The 17055-nt window shown below is 41.1% G+C and overlaps 1 protein-coding gene across 3 annotated transcripts in view; it reads left to right on the top strand.

Moving 5' to 3' along the window:
* grid2 (glutamate receptor, ionotropic, delta 2) overlaps positions 1-17055 on the top strand; it is a 447760-nt gene that overhangs the window by 303597 nt on the left and 127108 nt on the right. For all 3 annotated transcript variants that reach the window (XM_047591180.1, XM_047591181.1, XM_047591182.1), the window contains exon 8: positions 1561-1680. In XM_047591180.1, coding sequence (XP_047447136.1) covers positions 1561-1680 — 120 coding nt within the window. The remainder of the gene's footprint in view (positions 1-1560; positions 1681-17055) is intronic.

Genomic DNA, 17055 nt, shown 5'->3' with positions numbered 1-17055 from the left:
AATAATAAATGCGGTGCAGTGACTTTCATATCTATCTCTGCATTTCACCTTGAGTTCAGGCCTGGGTTTGGCAACACTTTCATCAGCCAGCCGCGCCTGTTAAACCAGCCCTGATGACTGTCTCAATGGAGCTGTGTTAAAGAGCCCTAAGCAGTAATAGAGTTGAGTTCAACAGCCTGGCATGGGTTCCATTTTACAGTGTGACAGCAGTGTTCTTTACTTACTGTGCATGCCTGTGTGTTTAATCAGTGTTTTGGTATGTGGGGCCATTATGGTAATGATAAATACTAATTTGCAGCTGTTGATGAGGAGCTCTATTGATGTTGTTATTTGGGGTTTATTGGCAAATTCAGAGTGGGGAATAAAATGCAGCAGGTGAAAATTCTGTAACACTGATCCCCAAAGCCTGAAGTGGATTGTGTAGTCCCCTGGTGCCTCCAAAACAGTGGTGACTCATCAGAGAATGGACATGGGCCTTCTGAGGGTGTTGTGCTGTCTGGCAACCGGATGTTGTTAGTGGGAGCCTTTGGCTCATGTGGGCTGTAAGAATGGGTCTCTGTGGATCAGCCTTGTTCCAGTGCATCCCACAGATACTTGATCAGTTTGGAATCTAGTGAATTTGGAGGTCAGGTCAGCACCTTGTGACAGGCTTTGTCCTGTCGGGTATGGCTGCTGCCATCAAGAAGTGTCATTGCTATGGGGCGGGGGTGCCTGGTCTGGTCTAGGTGGGTGGTACATGCTTACGTAAAATCAACATGAATGCCATTTCCAAAAGTTACCAGGTCAGTGTTATTTACTTCCCCTGTCAGTGGTTCTAATGTTGTGGCTGATCGGTGTATATGCATGTGCGTTTCAGAATATAACACAAAGATATATACAAACATATTTGTCCTCATATTTTACCTTGAATCATACATAAACCTATACCTTTACTCCCGAAAGTATAAACAATTTTCGCTGTTTGCATTCAAGCAAATTAGTCAAAGGTAATCTGCAGGCCTGATGTAAAACAATACAAAGCTTAACCCTAACTTGTTTTACTTTATTTACTGTGCCATGTGAGAACAAATGGGCAAAATGCTGAAGGCGCTACAATAATAAATATAGTCATTTGAGAACAGATGTCCGTGTGAATCCAGACACTCATATATATGATTCATATTAATATATATAGTAATTCTCCTTCCCTGAAGCAGCCACTGTGTCACTTTCATAGGTCACACTATCCGGGAGGTACGGCAAATTTATATATAGACGTAAATATTTTATGTCCTTGAATGCTGAGCAGATGAATCATGTCGCAGTTTCACTGTGAGCAGTTTCATATCTGGTCATAAGTGAGGATAAAAACTGTAATTTACTGTCCAGATTTTACTGGGAGAATTGTTGATGAGGTTTATTATATGGTAGCCAAAAACGCATTGCACCACTGATGAGAACTGACATGATTATGGTTTGTGACGATAATTATCTACGATTACTGCAATGCAATGGTAAATTATTCTAAATGACAATAATAGTAAAACGAACCACTAGTGATATACCTGTTGTCCTTCGCAGTTCGGAGTGAGCGGCCTCACCAGTTTCCTGGAGTTCACTGACAACGGCTCTAACCCCAATATCTTCTTTGAGATTCTGGGAACAAATTATGGAGAAGACAGGGGGCGAGGAGTCAGTAAGGTAAGTAGTTAAAACACAACCCCTGTGCGGTGCACTGCTGTGGGTGAATGGGGGATAATTTCTGCTCAAATGCATTGAGTGGATTTGCATAAGTCCTGGATTTACCAGGGAATTTCACTGCACCTGCTATCTACATTATTTCATCTCGTATTTATCTAGGCATTTATTCCCTTGTGCCTGTCACCCTTGTATGACACAGACGGTCCGGCTTATTTTCTGTATTTACACCTGGATTCTACAATATTGTCAACGGTCCTAGTAGGACCAATGAAAAAGAAGCTTAGTGATTTATATTTTTAGTTTTCCTTTGACTGTTTTCTTGGATATGCCATCAGCCCAGCAACTCGCCTCCCATTCAATACAGCCAGGTGATAATTGGATTAATTAGAAGCATTTCCAAGTAGTATTTGGTAACAATACATGCATAATTAATTTTAACAGGCCTCATGAAAGACACCCCTTCCTCACACAGCCACGCACACACACACATAGTCATAACAATGTCTGTTAATTAAGCATGTGTGTGTGTGTGTGTGTGTGTGTGTGTGTGTGTGTGTGTGTGTGTTGTGTGTGTGTGTTGTGTGTGTGTGTGTGTGTGTGTGTGTGTGTGTGTGTGTGTGTGTGTGTGTGCTGCCTTTTTGGGAAAAATACAGTATATTTACAGTCTTAGACTCATACCTGAAATGTATCTCATATAACATAACATACTACATAACATAAGTGTAACACAATATTTTGTATACCTGTATAGAAAGACTCAGTTTTAACTGATTATTGTTGTGCAAATAATTGATAATAATGAGGAAGATCCTTGTGACTTTGTGACTCATAATTTGTAGTGGACATTGCAAAGTTTGGGCACGGACGCATTTGTGTACCGCCCACTTCCTCATGCCAAATACGACCACCTCAAACGCGTGTACACAATGTGTCCCGTGTGCGTCCCCCTCACCAGAGGGATCGTCAGATAACAGTGAGCTGTGATGACGGATAATGCAATGGGGCACTAACATAACACAGCATGCCATCGCAGGCAAAAATTAATCTTTAAAGCCCACTATAATTACATAAAGGCACAATTCCCTAATCAGAGAGCATGATTACTTCTGAGGGAATTAAAGCACTTGCTATACAGTCTTCCTGCCACAGTCGCTCCTTAATGCTCTGAGCGTTTGTTGATCTGTCTCTGAGATTCAATTAAAATCCTGCATAAAGAGAGAATGATATTCCTGTCCTCTTAAATGAATTTCCTGGTGAGTATCTAATGTACAATAGTAAATAACACTACCATTTAGTGTTACACATGCAGCTCTGGAAACATACTAATATATGAAGCTGTTATACTATACCACAGAAATCAGTTTGCAATCACAATAAGTTGCATTAAGCATTCACCTTCGTCTATGTCTTGACAACATGGTACAAATGTGCAGTGGTGGAGGCTGTGGATCAATCATATAAAAGTGTGTAAAACGGTTTTCTTTCATTTTTACAGACTAAAGACAAAATTCATTGACTGCGAGATCAATTGGGGTTTCTGCTTTTAACTTATTTACTGCTGGAAATCATACATATCTCTTAATTGATCCGTTCAGTTTTGCCACACGTCTTTTCGAACATTAGCACGTGTTTAACATTCGCCGGGGTCGCGTGCCAGAAGGCTTGCATGCTCAATATTTTATCCTTAACATTCCTTATAGCTACCTTTGATCAATTATTTAGCTTTTTAGCTCTGTGGTTATCCTGTGTTCTAAGACCTGTGGATGCTGAGGTTTCACCTGACAGTGACCTTTCCTAGAAAAAAAAAACAAAAAAAAACTGAATGAATTACATCCGCTTTCTCTCGCTGCTCAACACATCCCATGATAGTGTACATTAACTCCCATGCCAAATGAAGTCAAATGAAATTTTCTTGTACCTGAGAACCACTCCCCACTAAACATCTAAAGTATATACAACACACACTATATACCTACTGGGACCTAGAGTATCAAGTAAAAGTGTGTCAGCCTAAAAAAAAAAATCATTAATAGTATATGAATACTATTTAGAATACCACTTAACATGAGCTTTCTTTCATGTCCTCCATCACTGTCTCTTATTTGATCCCTCTTATCTCTGCTGAGAGTCTCATTAACGAAAGTGAAGCTTCTTCTTTTATTTTTTTCTTGTTTTTCTAACTTACCTTAATTTGTCCTTCGTCATAGTTTCTTTTCCGTCTCCCTGCCCTGCCTGTCATTTTACAAATCTCCCACCTCTTCAGGATCTGCATTCACCTTCCTGCTTTCGATCCTCAGTGCCTTGTCGTGGCATTTATCCGCAGCATACTTCACACATATGCATACAGTTGTCTCGTGGTAATGATAATGGCAGACACCTGAGATCAGTCATAATTATTACCGCTACACTGCAGTAGAATTGGGTTTCTGCTCCATTACCTTCAGTGGCTTTACAAGGAGCCTATATCTCACTCTCTATACATCCACGGGCATGCCGGGCTCCACTGATCTCTTACACAGAGGCGACAAGTCTGCTATGTGTAATTGCTTCGTTAGCTATCTGCGATATCTTAAATGGCTTCAGAGAGGAAAACGGTATCAAATACTTTAGAACAAGTGCAATAATAATAAAAAAAGGCTGTGGCTAACTGAGGAGATAAGACCAGGGTGTAGATGATGTGAAGAAGAGAAAGGTAAAATGAAACAAGCAGAGGCAGCTAGAGAGGAGATAGATGACCTAATCCTTATAGATCCCATACAAGAGATAGAAACAGCAGCACAGGTCATAATGGAGTCACACTCATTAGACTCTTACTCTCTCACATATACTGATGCTCCTCTTCCTCTCTCACATCAGCACATATTCTCCATCTTTTGGAAGGGAGAAAGAAATATTCTCCCTCATTACAAGAATCAATGGCTTGCAACCTGCAGCGCTCTTAAATTGAGGTCACCTTCAATTATCATCTCCAGTCTCATCTGACATATGTGGTAAATTATGCTAAGTGACTTCAGAGAGTCACAGGACCTGGGACGCCTCCCTGCAGTGCTGTTATCATGCAAAACATATCTCCTTCCATTACATGTTTTGAACGATTGAAAGGCTTCTCTTTTTTTTCATTTGATGGCCTAATGTGCTCACCAACTCAAATACACTTAAGAGCTACAGTCACTCAGGGATGCTTCCGACTCTGTGTGAACACACATTTCCATAAATCGTGTCAAATGTTTGAAAATGTTCGCTAACCCTGTTTCATTTACCATGACAATTTATGTCAGTCTGCATAAGTGTCAACATGTAACTCAATAAATAACACAGAGAAATGCTGGGTTTTCTCTTTTTTTCTATGCTCATACCCATGCATGCAGAAATGATTTGCTATCAAACAATTCACATCTAAGCTGTGAGTGCCACACACGTTAATTGTTGGTGACAGAGCTACTTTTGTAAATCTAAGCCCTGGTGACACAGAAACCTCCTAACCAAGAAGATTTATCCTCAACTGAACGTGTCGTAACTCCACAGAGGTTGGTGGTTGTTCCTGGAACCTGCTCGAATCACCGTCCCAGTTTTAGGGTCACGGCCTCTAGACCACGGGGGCCACTGTTGCCTTTTCGTCTTGCATCTTTTTTCAAGTTCCTTTTCTAGACCATTGCATTTCTTGAGCATCTCATTTTTCTTCATCCCGTTGATGCTTTCCCATGGTATTGCTACATCTACAGACATCTTCAGCTGTTTGACCACCATCGTTTGTCAGTCTGTATCTGGAAGTCCCCCAGGATACCCATTGCCTTTAGAGGTGTCTCCTCTTTTTACTTTGGGACCTGCATCTTGCTGGTATGTGCTGGATTTTCTCGGGGGCCTCTTTTTTCCAAGCCAAATTGACTTGTGTAATAGACCTCAGCCTATGCAGAACTGCAACAGCACAGAGCATCTCATTGGTATCTGCTTTACTTGATTGTGACTTGTACAATTGGCTAAGAGTTGGCCTCTAGGGTTATTTTCCACAGCCCTACTGAATTTTTGATAAAGACTCTTAGTGAGGCTGATGTTGTACAGCTTCACGCATTCCAAGATGCACGTGTGAGGTATCAAGGCTTGGTCCCGGCAGCTTACAGGTTGGTCTGTCCCTTCTGGGGAGCTTACAGTTCCCATTACTGCCCGGCCTTCGGTTAGCCATTCAGGGTGAGTACCAGCTGGTAGCAGCTGGTTCATTACTGCTGCCAGACATTCATGGACTGCAGCTAGCTTCTTTAGCCAGGAGGTGTGGATCATGTCTGGAGAATGATGCTGTCCAGCCCTCCAAATTTCAGGCCTTTCTTTCCTTTGTGATAGTTACTGGATCCTGCTCAGGGAGATGGCTGTAGTATTGGAAGACATGTGGTTACAAACTGGCGTTATGTTGTTCCTGTTCAAAAACTCACACATTATTTGCTTTCAGACTAATGTCCTGCTGCTGGTGTCTGATGACCAGATGTTACTTTTACACTGATTAGTAATAAAATGGAGTAAAATGGGTATAAAGTATTTTGTATCAAATATGTCTAAAATTGCATGGCAACTGTTTAGCCCTATCATTCACAGATAGAATCCAAATGTATGCATAAATTAGATACAGTATGAAAGTAAACAAAGTGTTTGAGCTATGATTTTAGTAAACATGAATTCATGTTCAACTGTGAAATCGCATGCCACTGTTTCAGTATAAGCACAATTAAGTTTTACTCGGGGCTAAAAACGGTACCAAAACCTAAAGGCCAGATCAAGATTTCTGATAATATCAAATATGCTACGCCTGCTAACAAGGAAAGGAGCCTAACAGGATGTTTAATGACTTCAGATTTTTCACACACGAAATGTACTTATACAGCATCCTGTCACACATGAACAGAAGAGTGAGGATAGGGCCCTAAAGGGCAAGTTAGCAAGCTCTATTTTCAGAAGGTTAGTTGAGGGGCAGTGCCACTGGAACTGATTGTTACAATTATGTAAAAAAAAAAGAAAAAAAAAAAAGTCCTACAGTGGTAGATAAAGTGAGTGTTGACAGAGGAGAGGGAGGTTATAGACATTGTACTGGATGAGTCACACAAAAAGAAAGGCACATAGAGAGATGGGCATTATTGAGTCAGAAAACTGAGACAGAGCAAGTAAAATAAATCATAAAAGAAACAGAAAGCAAATATGGAGGGGAACGTGCAAAAGCTAAACTGTGGAAAGAACAGTGATAGAAGAAAAAAATATCTCCAAGGGGAAAGATCCTTATTTCCCTCCATTTTTCCATCCTATTAGGTAGATTAGCATGAATCTTCATTCAGCATGTGTCCCCCCGCCCTCAAGCCAGGTGGAAGATTACAGAAAGGATGGAGGGGGCGGGAAGTAGAAGAAAGAGTGTAAACTGTAAAAGATGCAGGCGATGAAGATGAGGGGTCGGGAACAGGAACAAATTCATGAGGGAAGGACAGAGGAGAAGAGAGGGGGAGATAGAGAAAAAAAGAGAGGATGTCATTGATTTGTCCTGCTTCACAGATTCTTTCCCCTCCACTTCTCTTCTTCCCAGTCATCTCACTTGATAGCTCTGTGCAAGTATGTGTGAGTCATATGTCTATGATCCCTATGCCTAGAATATACATAAAATGTGTTAGCATTTTATGTAGTGTTGAATGGCATGAAGTGGGTATAGAACATAGACTATATATAAATATGGACAATGCATCCCCACTTCCTTGCATTAGCCAAAAGGACGCTAGTTTCCCAGGTGTCAAGGGCGGTTTAATCCACAAGATGGGACTGCTTCATGGAGCGGTTAGCACGGCAACTGGTAATCATCATCATGTCACATATAGCATCAAATAACTAACTTAAACAAAGCCTATCAGAAAAATGGACCAGTATTGTATTAATTACCTAAAATGACCGAAACCATCCAAAACCAAAATGGATTTGAGGTATTTTTTAGTTTGGCACAAGTCCAAACCACTATCATGGAGGAGGTGGAGCTTATGACTTATACTGGAGCCGGCCAATACAGGGTGCTCCTCTTGCTTTGGGTTCACTGTTACTTCTTCCATCTTCACATTGTCTGTTTGAAGGAAAAAGAAAGCTCTGTGTTAACTGATTCTGATGTTTTTATATTATTATTAAATCAATTTTTATTTATAATAATTCTTTCCTATTATATAAGGGTGATATAAATGGATATGAAACTTTTCCAATGTTTTATTGTAGTTGGAATTTATGCACTCTCAAGTCAGCATGGTATATTTTCACACTTAGATAAATTAAAATGAAGCTGGGTATTATATCAGTGGATTTTGTCCCAATATCAAACACAGTATGAGACAGAGAAATAATATCTGCATTCACTGAAACACTTACTGTAACTGTGCTGCCTTGATTTATTATATATAAAAAGGCTAGCCTTCTGACTCCAGCTCTTGGCTTAACTGGAAATGCTCAGTTCTATTGGCATCTAAAAATATTTTTCTATTTTGACTTAGATGAGCTCATTCCCCCTGGTTTGTCATCAATCAATATACCTATTTAACCCAAAGAGATTAACTGATACTGATCGCCTAATTTAATTTCCAGTCGGGTAGCAAATTGGCATTTCCCAAAATGTGGAAGTATACCTTTAAGGCTTGAGCTCTCTGTCTTATCTTTTATTCTGCCCTTTTCTGAAGTGTGGGCAGGAGCACTAAATAGATATTTTTTTTTTTTTTTCAACCTTTCAGATAACGGATTTTACCCTTGTGGACTCATGAATACTTGAGTATTTGCAGGCTTCCTTCACAGCCTGATTGATGTCAGCGATTTGTTTTTAGCTGGAAGGCCGCGTCAATCACGAGAGAACACACATGCACTGACCGGCACAAGTTATATTCTCGGTGACCACAGCGCAGTGGACACCGGACACTGATTAAAGCTGACAAAATGCCCCTGGTGTCCTTGGATCAGCCATAGTGTGGCATGTGCGTGTTTGCTACTTGTGTCTGTGTGCATGAGTGAGAGAAAAGAAATTTCAAAAGGGAGTACAGGGAAATGAGAGAAGCAGCTAAGTGAAGCAAACAAATATGAAAATGCAGAGGAGGGAGACAGCATTTTTTAACTATTACCTGCTGTCACGCAAACCCCATTGGGAAATTCACTGTGGTGCCAAACAAAAACATCAGTTGTGTAAACAGTATGGGTGACACCAAACGCTAGCCCGGCAGCCACTCGTCTGCTTCTCTGTTTGTTGAGACAAGCCTTGAGAAGTTTTATTCCCCAGATGCTTCACTGTCAATCCCGTCTCATGTCTCAGCCAAGACGAGTGTGTGCAGTGACATAAGGAAACTGAACACAAGCACATGGAATTTTTCTGAAAATGCTGGTACTGTAATAAATTCTGCTCCATACCTATTTCTGAAATATTGCAGACAGAGTTGTCTGAAGAAACCCACAAAATAAAAAGAAAACTCACACACACACATAGAGGAGTTCACAAGGAACCGGTAATATAGATCTCAGATGTCAGCCGATGCTGCTCCAATGAGTTCTTCATTTGTTGATCCTCATAAAACAGCCATGCATCTATAATTTCATTTGTTTACAATCCCACAAGCAGTTGTACATCTTCTGATTCATGTCTTCACCTTTCAGCTCACTACATTATTCTTAATTTCTTTTAGACTGCATTGAACTTGAACTACATGGACGCTGATGACATTGAGCCTGGAGGATCACTACTATATTTCTCAGTGTCTGGGATGTCACGTCACTGATAGAGATAGATGGAGAGGAGAGATGTGTCTGCCTGGATGGTGGAACAAACGTTCAGACGAAAGTTGGGGTGCGGGCACTGTGCGCAGATAGGAGGGTGGATACAGAGGAGGAGGAGAAAATATAACAAGATACAGCCCTGTTTGAGCCCTCAAGCTAATGTTTTTAGTCAGCGACATGTATGGATTGATGAGTACAAAGGGAGAGTGATGGATGCACACAGGGTGAAAACAAGGAACAGGGAAATGACGTGGGATGTCAGTCCTTGGGTTGATCTTTGCTACGTAGTAGGTGGATGGATTGATGGATGGATAAATGGATTGACAGGAAGAGGGATGTGAAGGAGAGATAAGGGGGAGGCCTAATTGTCTGTGACCTGGTTGTAAACATCACACAACTGAAGTGGCAGCTGAGAATGGCTGAGGAATCGGTGGCAAAGAAATAAAATTGAGAGAGTGGTGGAATCTCACAACAAGGTTGTGTCCTTGTGTTAAATATGGCTTTGTGAATAGGGCCAACTGGCCCAGAGACAAAAGAGCGGGAGGACCTCAGCCAATGCTTTGCGTCCCAAGAGGAATATTTAAGGGGCAGATAAACTGGCCAAGGCTTGCAGAGAAAGAAACTGGAGTCTTAAATTATAAATCGTATTTACGCCGATAAACCACAACATTAAAAACCAATGACTGGAGAATCATCATCCTGTGACAATACAATGTTCTGTTGGGAAACTTTTGGACCTGACATTTGTGTGGATGTTACTTAGAGATGTACCACACACATGGTCCAGACCAGGCACCTGCCAACCCATAGTACTGACACTCAGTGATGGCAGCATTCATCACCAGCAGGATGCAGCCTGAAGCAGGAACACACACAAACCAGTGTAGAAACGACAACATGAAACATCCCAACATAAAAAATTCACTAGATCCCAAACTGATCAAGTATTTGTGGGATGCACTGGAACAAAGGTGATCCACAGAGGCCCCTCCCCTCAACCCATAGGACCTGAAGCCCTTCACTAACTTCTTTACCAGACACCACATGCCACCTTCATAAGGCCCATGTCCATTCTCCGATGGGTCACAAAGTTTTGGAGGTACAAGGGAGACCAACACAATATTAGGTCGTCATAATGTTATGCCTGATCATGTATAAAAACACTTGCCAACAAATGCGTATGCTCTTTACTTAACTAGGTCCACTTAATACTAGACACAACAGTCCCAAAGTCCCTTGTCTTTAAGCACCAGAAACAGTGAGTTCATAGAACCCAGGTAACTTTGTACATTTGTTTTTTTGCCATAGGCTACTCCAACTTCTCTGCTATGGTCCTCTATCCATCTCAAACAATCATTGCTGGTTGCTGCAAAAAGATATCACTGGTAGTAGGCCAGTGGAGAAATGTTGCCAAAGAAGATTTGTTCACTTAATATTATGTTTAGTTGTTTAGTTAGTTTGGTAGTTTAGTAAAATTGCCACACTATATCTTTAAATGAAGAATGCAAAGAGGGTTCAGTCAGACAAATGCAAATTAACTCTGCCTTTGATAGACAACAGACAAGGTTGAAAAGAAATATTAAGGCACAGCTAGAAATTGAGTTGTGCGAGAAAAACCTGTGGCTAACTTGGAAGGTGTCTCGGAAGGGGATTTGCATTACCCAACATTGCCTTACTTCACCGTGAAATCAGCAAATTTCCCTTAAACCTTCCACATTTCCTAAATCTGCGCTGGCTCTGTGACAGATATTACCGCTGGCACCGGCAGAAGCTCAGGCTGAAGACACGATGGAACTGATGAAGGGCCTATGTGAATTGATCGAACCCATCAGCAAATCTGTCTCGCCCAGTCCTGGTTTCAACATCCTGTCCTTAACCACATTATATTACCAGACACATTCCTCCTGTCCAAAGACGAGGACTCTGTATAAACACGGTCATATATTTCCCAGCAATACTTGTCTCACTGCACCGCCTATTCTCCCACCACAGCTTTGTCCGTGTGGTCTAAGCTCTAAAGGATTATAAATGGACATAAACACATTTATACAAATGGTGAATTGATGTCAAATCACTTCCACAACTCCCAAAGTGAAAGTCTGATGAGAAACAACAAGCAGCTGCATGTCTTGAGTTCTTAGGTATAATCCTGCCTCTAGAGGCCAATCATGGCCTCTTCACTCTTCCACTAAAATCAGTAAATATTGCCCCAAAGCTATTAAAAACACCAGCCAATTATTCCCCTTATAATTACTAAGACCTCATTTCAGTGTGAAGTTATTTCATCACATATACCCTTACTATAATAGGACTTCCCCAGGCTCCAGTTAGCTCTGAAAGACCAGCTTTCCAAAGAAAATCTCTGTAGGGAAACAATATTTTCTTTAATCCACCTAAGGAACCATCACCCCACACTATTCATCTGCTCATCATTAAAGTTGCAGCCTATTAGTCCTCATAGGAATCTAAAACTTGATATGCACCCTGTGTATTGTCTCAAAGCACCAGTACCTGTCTTCAGTAGATTTCTTTGTCTTGACAATGCTGATATTGCATGTAGTGAATATGAGCCTAGATAGATAAAGAGTTCACTCAAAGTGACCTCATTGCAGACCTTGTACTGAGCAAAATATTAAAATTGTTTCTGGGCGTCAACCTTAGACTACGACTTATAATGTGTATTAACCAGTTAACCAAAATTAATGAATGTCTCTTCCCCTTGTATTTACTGATCTTATTGCTGCCCCACGTTTCAGTCCCACACCCATACCTGCACTCTCACCACATCCTATCTCAGTCTAGCAGAATGCTGAATACTTAACAGTCATATCAAGGGATAATCTGCCAGTGAATTGCCATATGCACACAGTATTTTTTCTAGATTTCCTACGCGTGGGCAACACAGATTTACTGTATTTGTGTGGTATCACATTCTAAAGTCATTACAGTGTTTATCTGCATTCTGCACCACGATCGCTTTTTCTGCCTTCCCCTTACTTTGCAATATATCACGGTGTTGACTAGTCATGCTATGCTCCTGGTCTGTCTCTGTGCCTCAGCCTCAAGCCTCAGAACATGTCATGTTTGATACATCAAATACATTTGGAAAGACCAATTCTCCATTTAGTCTTTGATTCCCAACAACAAGTCATTGTCTTTGTACTTCTTTGTACTTAAATTGGCTTTTTTTTTTTTTTTTTTTGATCTCTCAAAATTGGACAAATTTGAAAAATGTCACAATGGTGTTGCGGGAATGATGAAAACTGATGTTTTTGGTAAAAATACATGATTATGACATTGTCAGCATTCAAAAAGTATGGCTACAGTACTTTAGTTACTTCAAGTCTTAGTGTGATCACTTATTTTGTATGACAGTTCACAAAAATGACAAATTTTGTTCCTTTATATTTAATGAATATTGACTTTCTTTTGGGCAAAATGGACAAAAGATAACCCCAAGGACTACATGGAGTCAAGGGTTGAAAGAACAGAGGATTCCAGTATGAAGAGTGAAAGTAGAGTGCCGTTAAAAAGAAAAGAAAAGAAAACCCAACTTATGTTGGGTAAAAGACTAAAAAGAAAGAGCTGCAATTGAATACTAACTGTTCCTTATCAAGTAAGGCTTAACCATGCACGTGTGCAAAATCATACTAATAATTCAAACCATCTTGAACTGTTTGTAGGAGTCAAGACTTTTTATTGCAGAGGTTGATTAAAAAAAAACCCTTTCGAATGAAGAGAGTCCAGATAATGACTCGAATTATCTTTTTTTTTGTCATGTCAAAAGCGACAGATTGCACTACCCTAACAAACAAACAGGTTAACAGTGTTGTTATGTGCGGTATTTGTCCATTTGTCCCAAACTCACTCTGTTTGTGACAAGGGTTCCCGTTTCCAAATGCATCTTACTGTATGTATCTATTGAATTTTTCCTCCCTGTCAAGACTTTTCTCCCTCCATTTATCAGTTAAACTCTTGTCCCTGGTGGCTGCTCTTGCCATACTCCTCCTTGTCTCTATATAATGTCCCTCCTTCTTTCTGTCTCTCCTTTTTTTTTTTTTTTTTTTTTTTTTTTTTGCTGTCCCTCTTCTTCTCTCTGCCAGCAAGGCCTGCAGGCTTTCAGCAGCATTACAGCGTGTAAACCTCGGATTACAGCAGCCAGAGTCTGCCTAGCACTGCATGCCTCTGTGGATCACAAATACACAAGTGTGCGAACGCCCGCCCACCCCCCACCCATGCCATTCGCACATGAACATACAAGATATTTACAAAGCCACTGACACATGGACCTTACAGACAGAAAATACACTTATGTACACAGTGTACAGCCAGAATGTGTGCACAGAGAGTACGGGTGTGCGTTCAGCACACACATACACACGCGGGCTTACTGTGCACAAACACAGACGCTGTTCCACATGAAGTTCCTTAACAGCCTCTTTACTCCCCATGTCGCTGCTATAGCTAACTCACGAGAGGATTTACTCCCGTCTCCTCGTGTGTGTTTACCTAACTTCTCTGCTGATTATGGCTCTTGTTTAGCCCATTTATCCCGGCCTCCTTCTACTTCGTCTCTCACCGCCTCCCTTCACTTAATGCAAGTTGTGAAGGACACATAACTTTAAGGCACTTCAAACATCTCCTGCTGGGATCCCCTAAAGCAAGATATCTAAAAGCAACCCCGTCTCTGGGAAATTATGTTAATATACTGCTAATTTGTCTTTGTAGAGTATCTGAAAGACATCCACTGTTAACTTATTGGATTATTTCCCTACGTGGCCTCCACTCATAGCATCAAAAAATGAGTAAATACAGAAATAGGAGGAAAAATATATTTGATAAATGAATTGTTGTTTTTCTCGTGGAAAGGGTTGCTTGACTTTGGAGCCACACAGTAGATGATTGTCGCAAGAATTCGTGGATGCATTTATTTAAATGATCAAATAAAGGATGTGAAGTGTTCAAGCACTTGCTGCTCAAACACAAGAGTGAACGCTGGACAGAGCTCAAGGATAACAGCAGACCTTCGTGTCCTTCGGGACTTTTTCCTCAGCATGACATGTTTTGCATTGTGACCAGGATCCTGCTGCCTCTTGAGTTTTTAGCATAATGGAAGTGAATAGATAGTATAGTTGTGAATAGGTATCATGTCAAAGATCAAAGTTTTTTGTTATCTGTCATTTCTTAGTACAGCGTACAAGAGAAACAAAAAAGCGTTCAATAGGTTACAATATATAATATGGTGCTTAAATATTGTACATAAACTGCTTTAACATTTGAAATGTTGAATGGATAAAAGTTGCATTTTACAACCCGAAAAATATGTGTATTATTTTATCTCGGCCAGAGAGCCATACACAGGGAATAAGTGAGAACAAAGAGAAGTGCATTTTGTGACTTGAATTTAATTAGACTTCTGTTTTGATATGAAAAGGTGGACACACCTCTCTACACCAGATCCATCCAACTTTATCTTGTTTTAGCTGCCTCATGTTCTGCAAGCGACTTTAACTTTCTCTGATGACTGCTCCCCGATCTTACACCCAACCCTCCAGCTCATGCTGCTGTGACAGCTGTACTTTATTGCCTGACGATCTAGCCACCTATTCAGTACTTTCTCTCCTCCAGCCTCCAGATTTCCACCGTCTGTATTTGTCCTCGCCTGTTGTCTTTTTCCTGCTGGAGAAGTGTCAGATTCTGTTAGAGGTCAAGAGAGGTGTTGATGCAACAAAACGACTGCTTTTGGACATACCAGGCTCAGAGACACCCCTCAGTGAACAGCAGGAATCAGAGTGACGGGTGACAGGACCGACTGTGTGTGAGTGTGTGCGTGAGTGCGAAAGAGAAAGTGTTGGGCAGCTGAGAGCTGAAGTGTGCCAAGTGTATCCTCCTGCCAGAATGGCAATAAAACAGCCCCTAAATGTCTACCCTTGCGACACAAACGCACACGCTGCAGATGCCAGTGTCCATTCCTTCAGAGGTACAGTATGTGACGTCCAGCAGTCAGCTGTCTACCGGATCTGTCAGGGTCGTAACAACTGGGTCACACGTACTTACTAAGTGACCAGCTCACTGGCTAGCTGAGTGACTGCCTGTTGCATTGACTGACACATAGGTTAACTATCTGAGTGCAGCTTATGTTGCGTAAATTGATGTACAAGGATCTACCACCTCAGAACAACAACAGAGCTTGGCTTATAAATTAAACGATGCACGGCTCCTGGGGGTGAAGTTAAGGCCATGCTCACACATAATGAAACTCAGATCTTTTTTTTTGTCTCTGGTTTTCCTTTGCGTCACATTGAGAATTTCATCATTGCAAAACTGCTTCTATTTGTAGAAAGGCTGTAGAACATACCCCAGGCCTGTGTGTGGCGCTATCTCTGCTACAGAGCTCATCTCATCTTCTACTATCACTTATCCTTAAAAGAAGGGTCGTGGGGGTTGCGGCCGCCTAACCCAGCTGTCATCGGGCAAGAGGCGGGGTACGCCCTGGACAGGGCACCAGTCTATCGCAGTGCTAACACAGAGACAAACAGCCATTCACACTCACACTCACACCTAGTGTCAATTTAGAATCACCAATTAGCCTAACGTGCATGTCTTTGGAGATGGGAGGAAACTGGTTACAGAACTCATCCCAAAAAAACATATAGTCCTTAATCCTTTTTATCTTGTCAAAGCAACAGTATATTTACCCTAGCCATCCAACAAGGGTTAATATCTGATGCTTCACCGTCACAAGCCTGTAGTCCGCCACTGATGTTGGTGTTGTTATCATGAGACCTTAGGGATTCGAGGGGCAAGGCGATGACATCATCGTGTTAGCATTCACATGTCCACACGAATGGAAAAAAAGGAAATCAGCTCAGCCTAAACGTGCAAGACTTATGTGGTTTCACCCAGAAATCATATTCTGCTGTCATAACAACAACAACAACATCAATGGCGGACCACAGGCTTGTGGCGGTGCAGCATTACATATTGACCCTTGTTATGTAGCTAGGATAATATATACCCAGGGTTTATGCACATGCTCCGCCTCTTCTTCTTCTAGTTCTCTAGCAGAAAAAGCGCCATACATCGGCCTGGAATATGCACTACAGCGTTTCTACAACTAGATGCGGTTTTGAAATGGATCCATCTTTATGGAGAAATTCTCGAAACAGCGCCAAGGAAAACGGGAGAAAAAGATGTGTGAGCATGGCCTGAATGAAAGCCTGTCCATGTTTGTATATCTGGAAAAATTAAAAAAAAAAAAAAAAAAATCAGATTAATTTGTTTTAAAATGTAGACAAAAGCAAAAGTGTTTAACATTGCTTTCTGCTGGTTCACAGTTCTTATGAATATTTTGCGTTCCATTTCCTAATGGTATACTATGTACATGTATAATTTCTAACCTACCATGTACAGTATATGCATGTATTATTTATGACCCTGTGGTATTTAATGATTTTGATCATTCCTGCTGTACTTAACTTCACTTAACAGTCCCTATGGATTGTACATCTTCATGTGTACGTCCATCTCTGTGTCAGCCCGTGCATGTGAGTGTGTGGTGGCTGTGCTGCTTTTGCGTAGGTGTGCATACATTTTGCAGAATCTCTGCCTCCTTGC

The sequence above is a fragment of the Mugil cephalus genome, chromosome 8 (genome assembly GCF_022458985.1).
Source record: "Mugil cephalus isolate CIBA_MC_2020 chromosome 8, CIBA_Mcephalus_1.1, whole genome shotgun sequence".
NCBI lineage: Eukaryota > Metazoa > Chordata > Actinopteri > Mugiliformes > Mugilidae > Mugil > Mugil cephalus.
The sequence above is the reverse complement of the archived record's forward strand: the minus strand, read 5'-3'. Positions and strand labels throughout refer to the sequence as shown.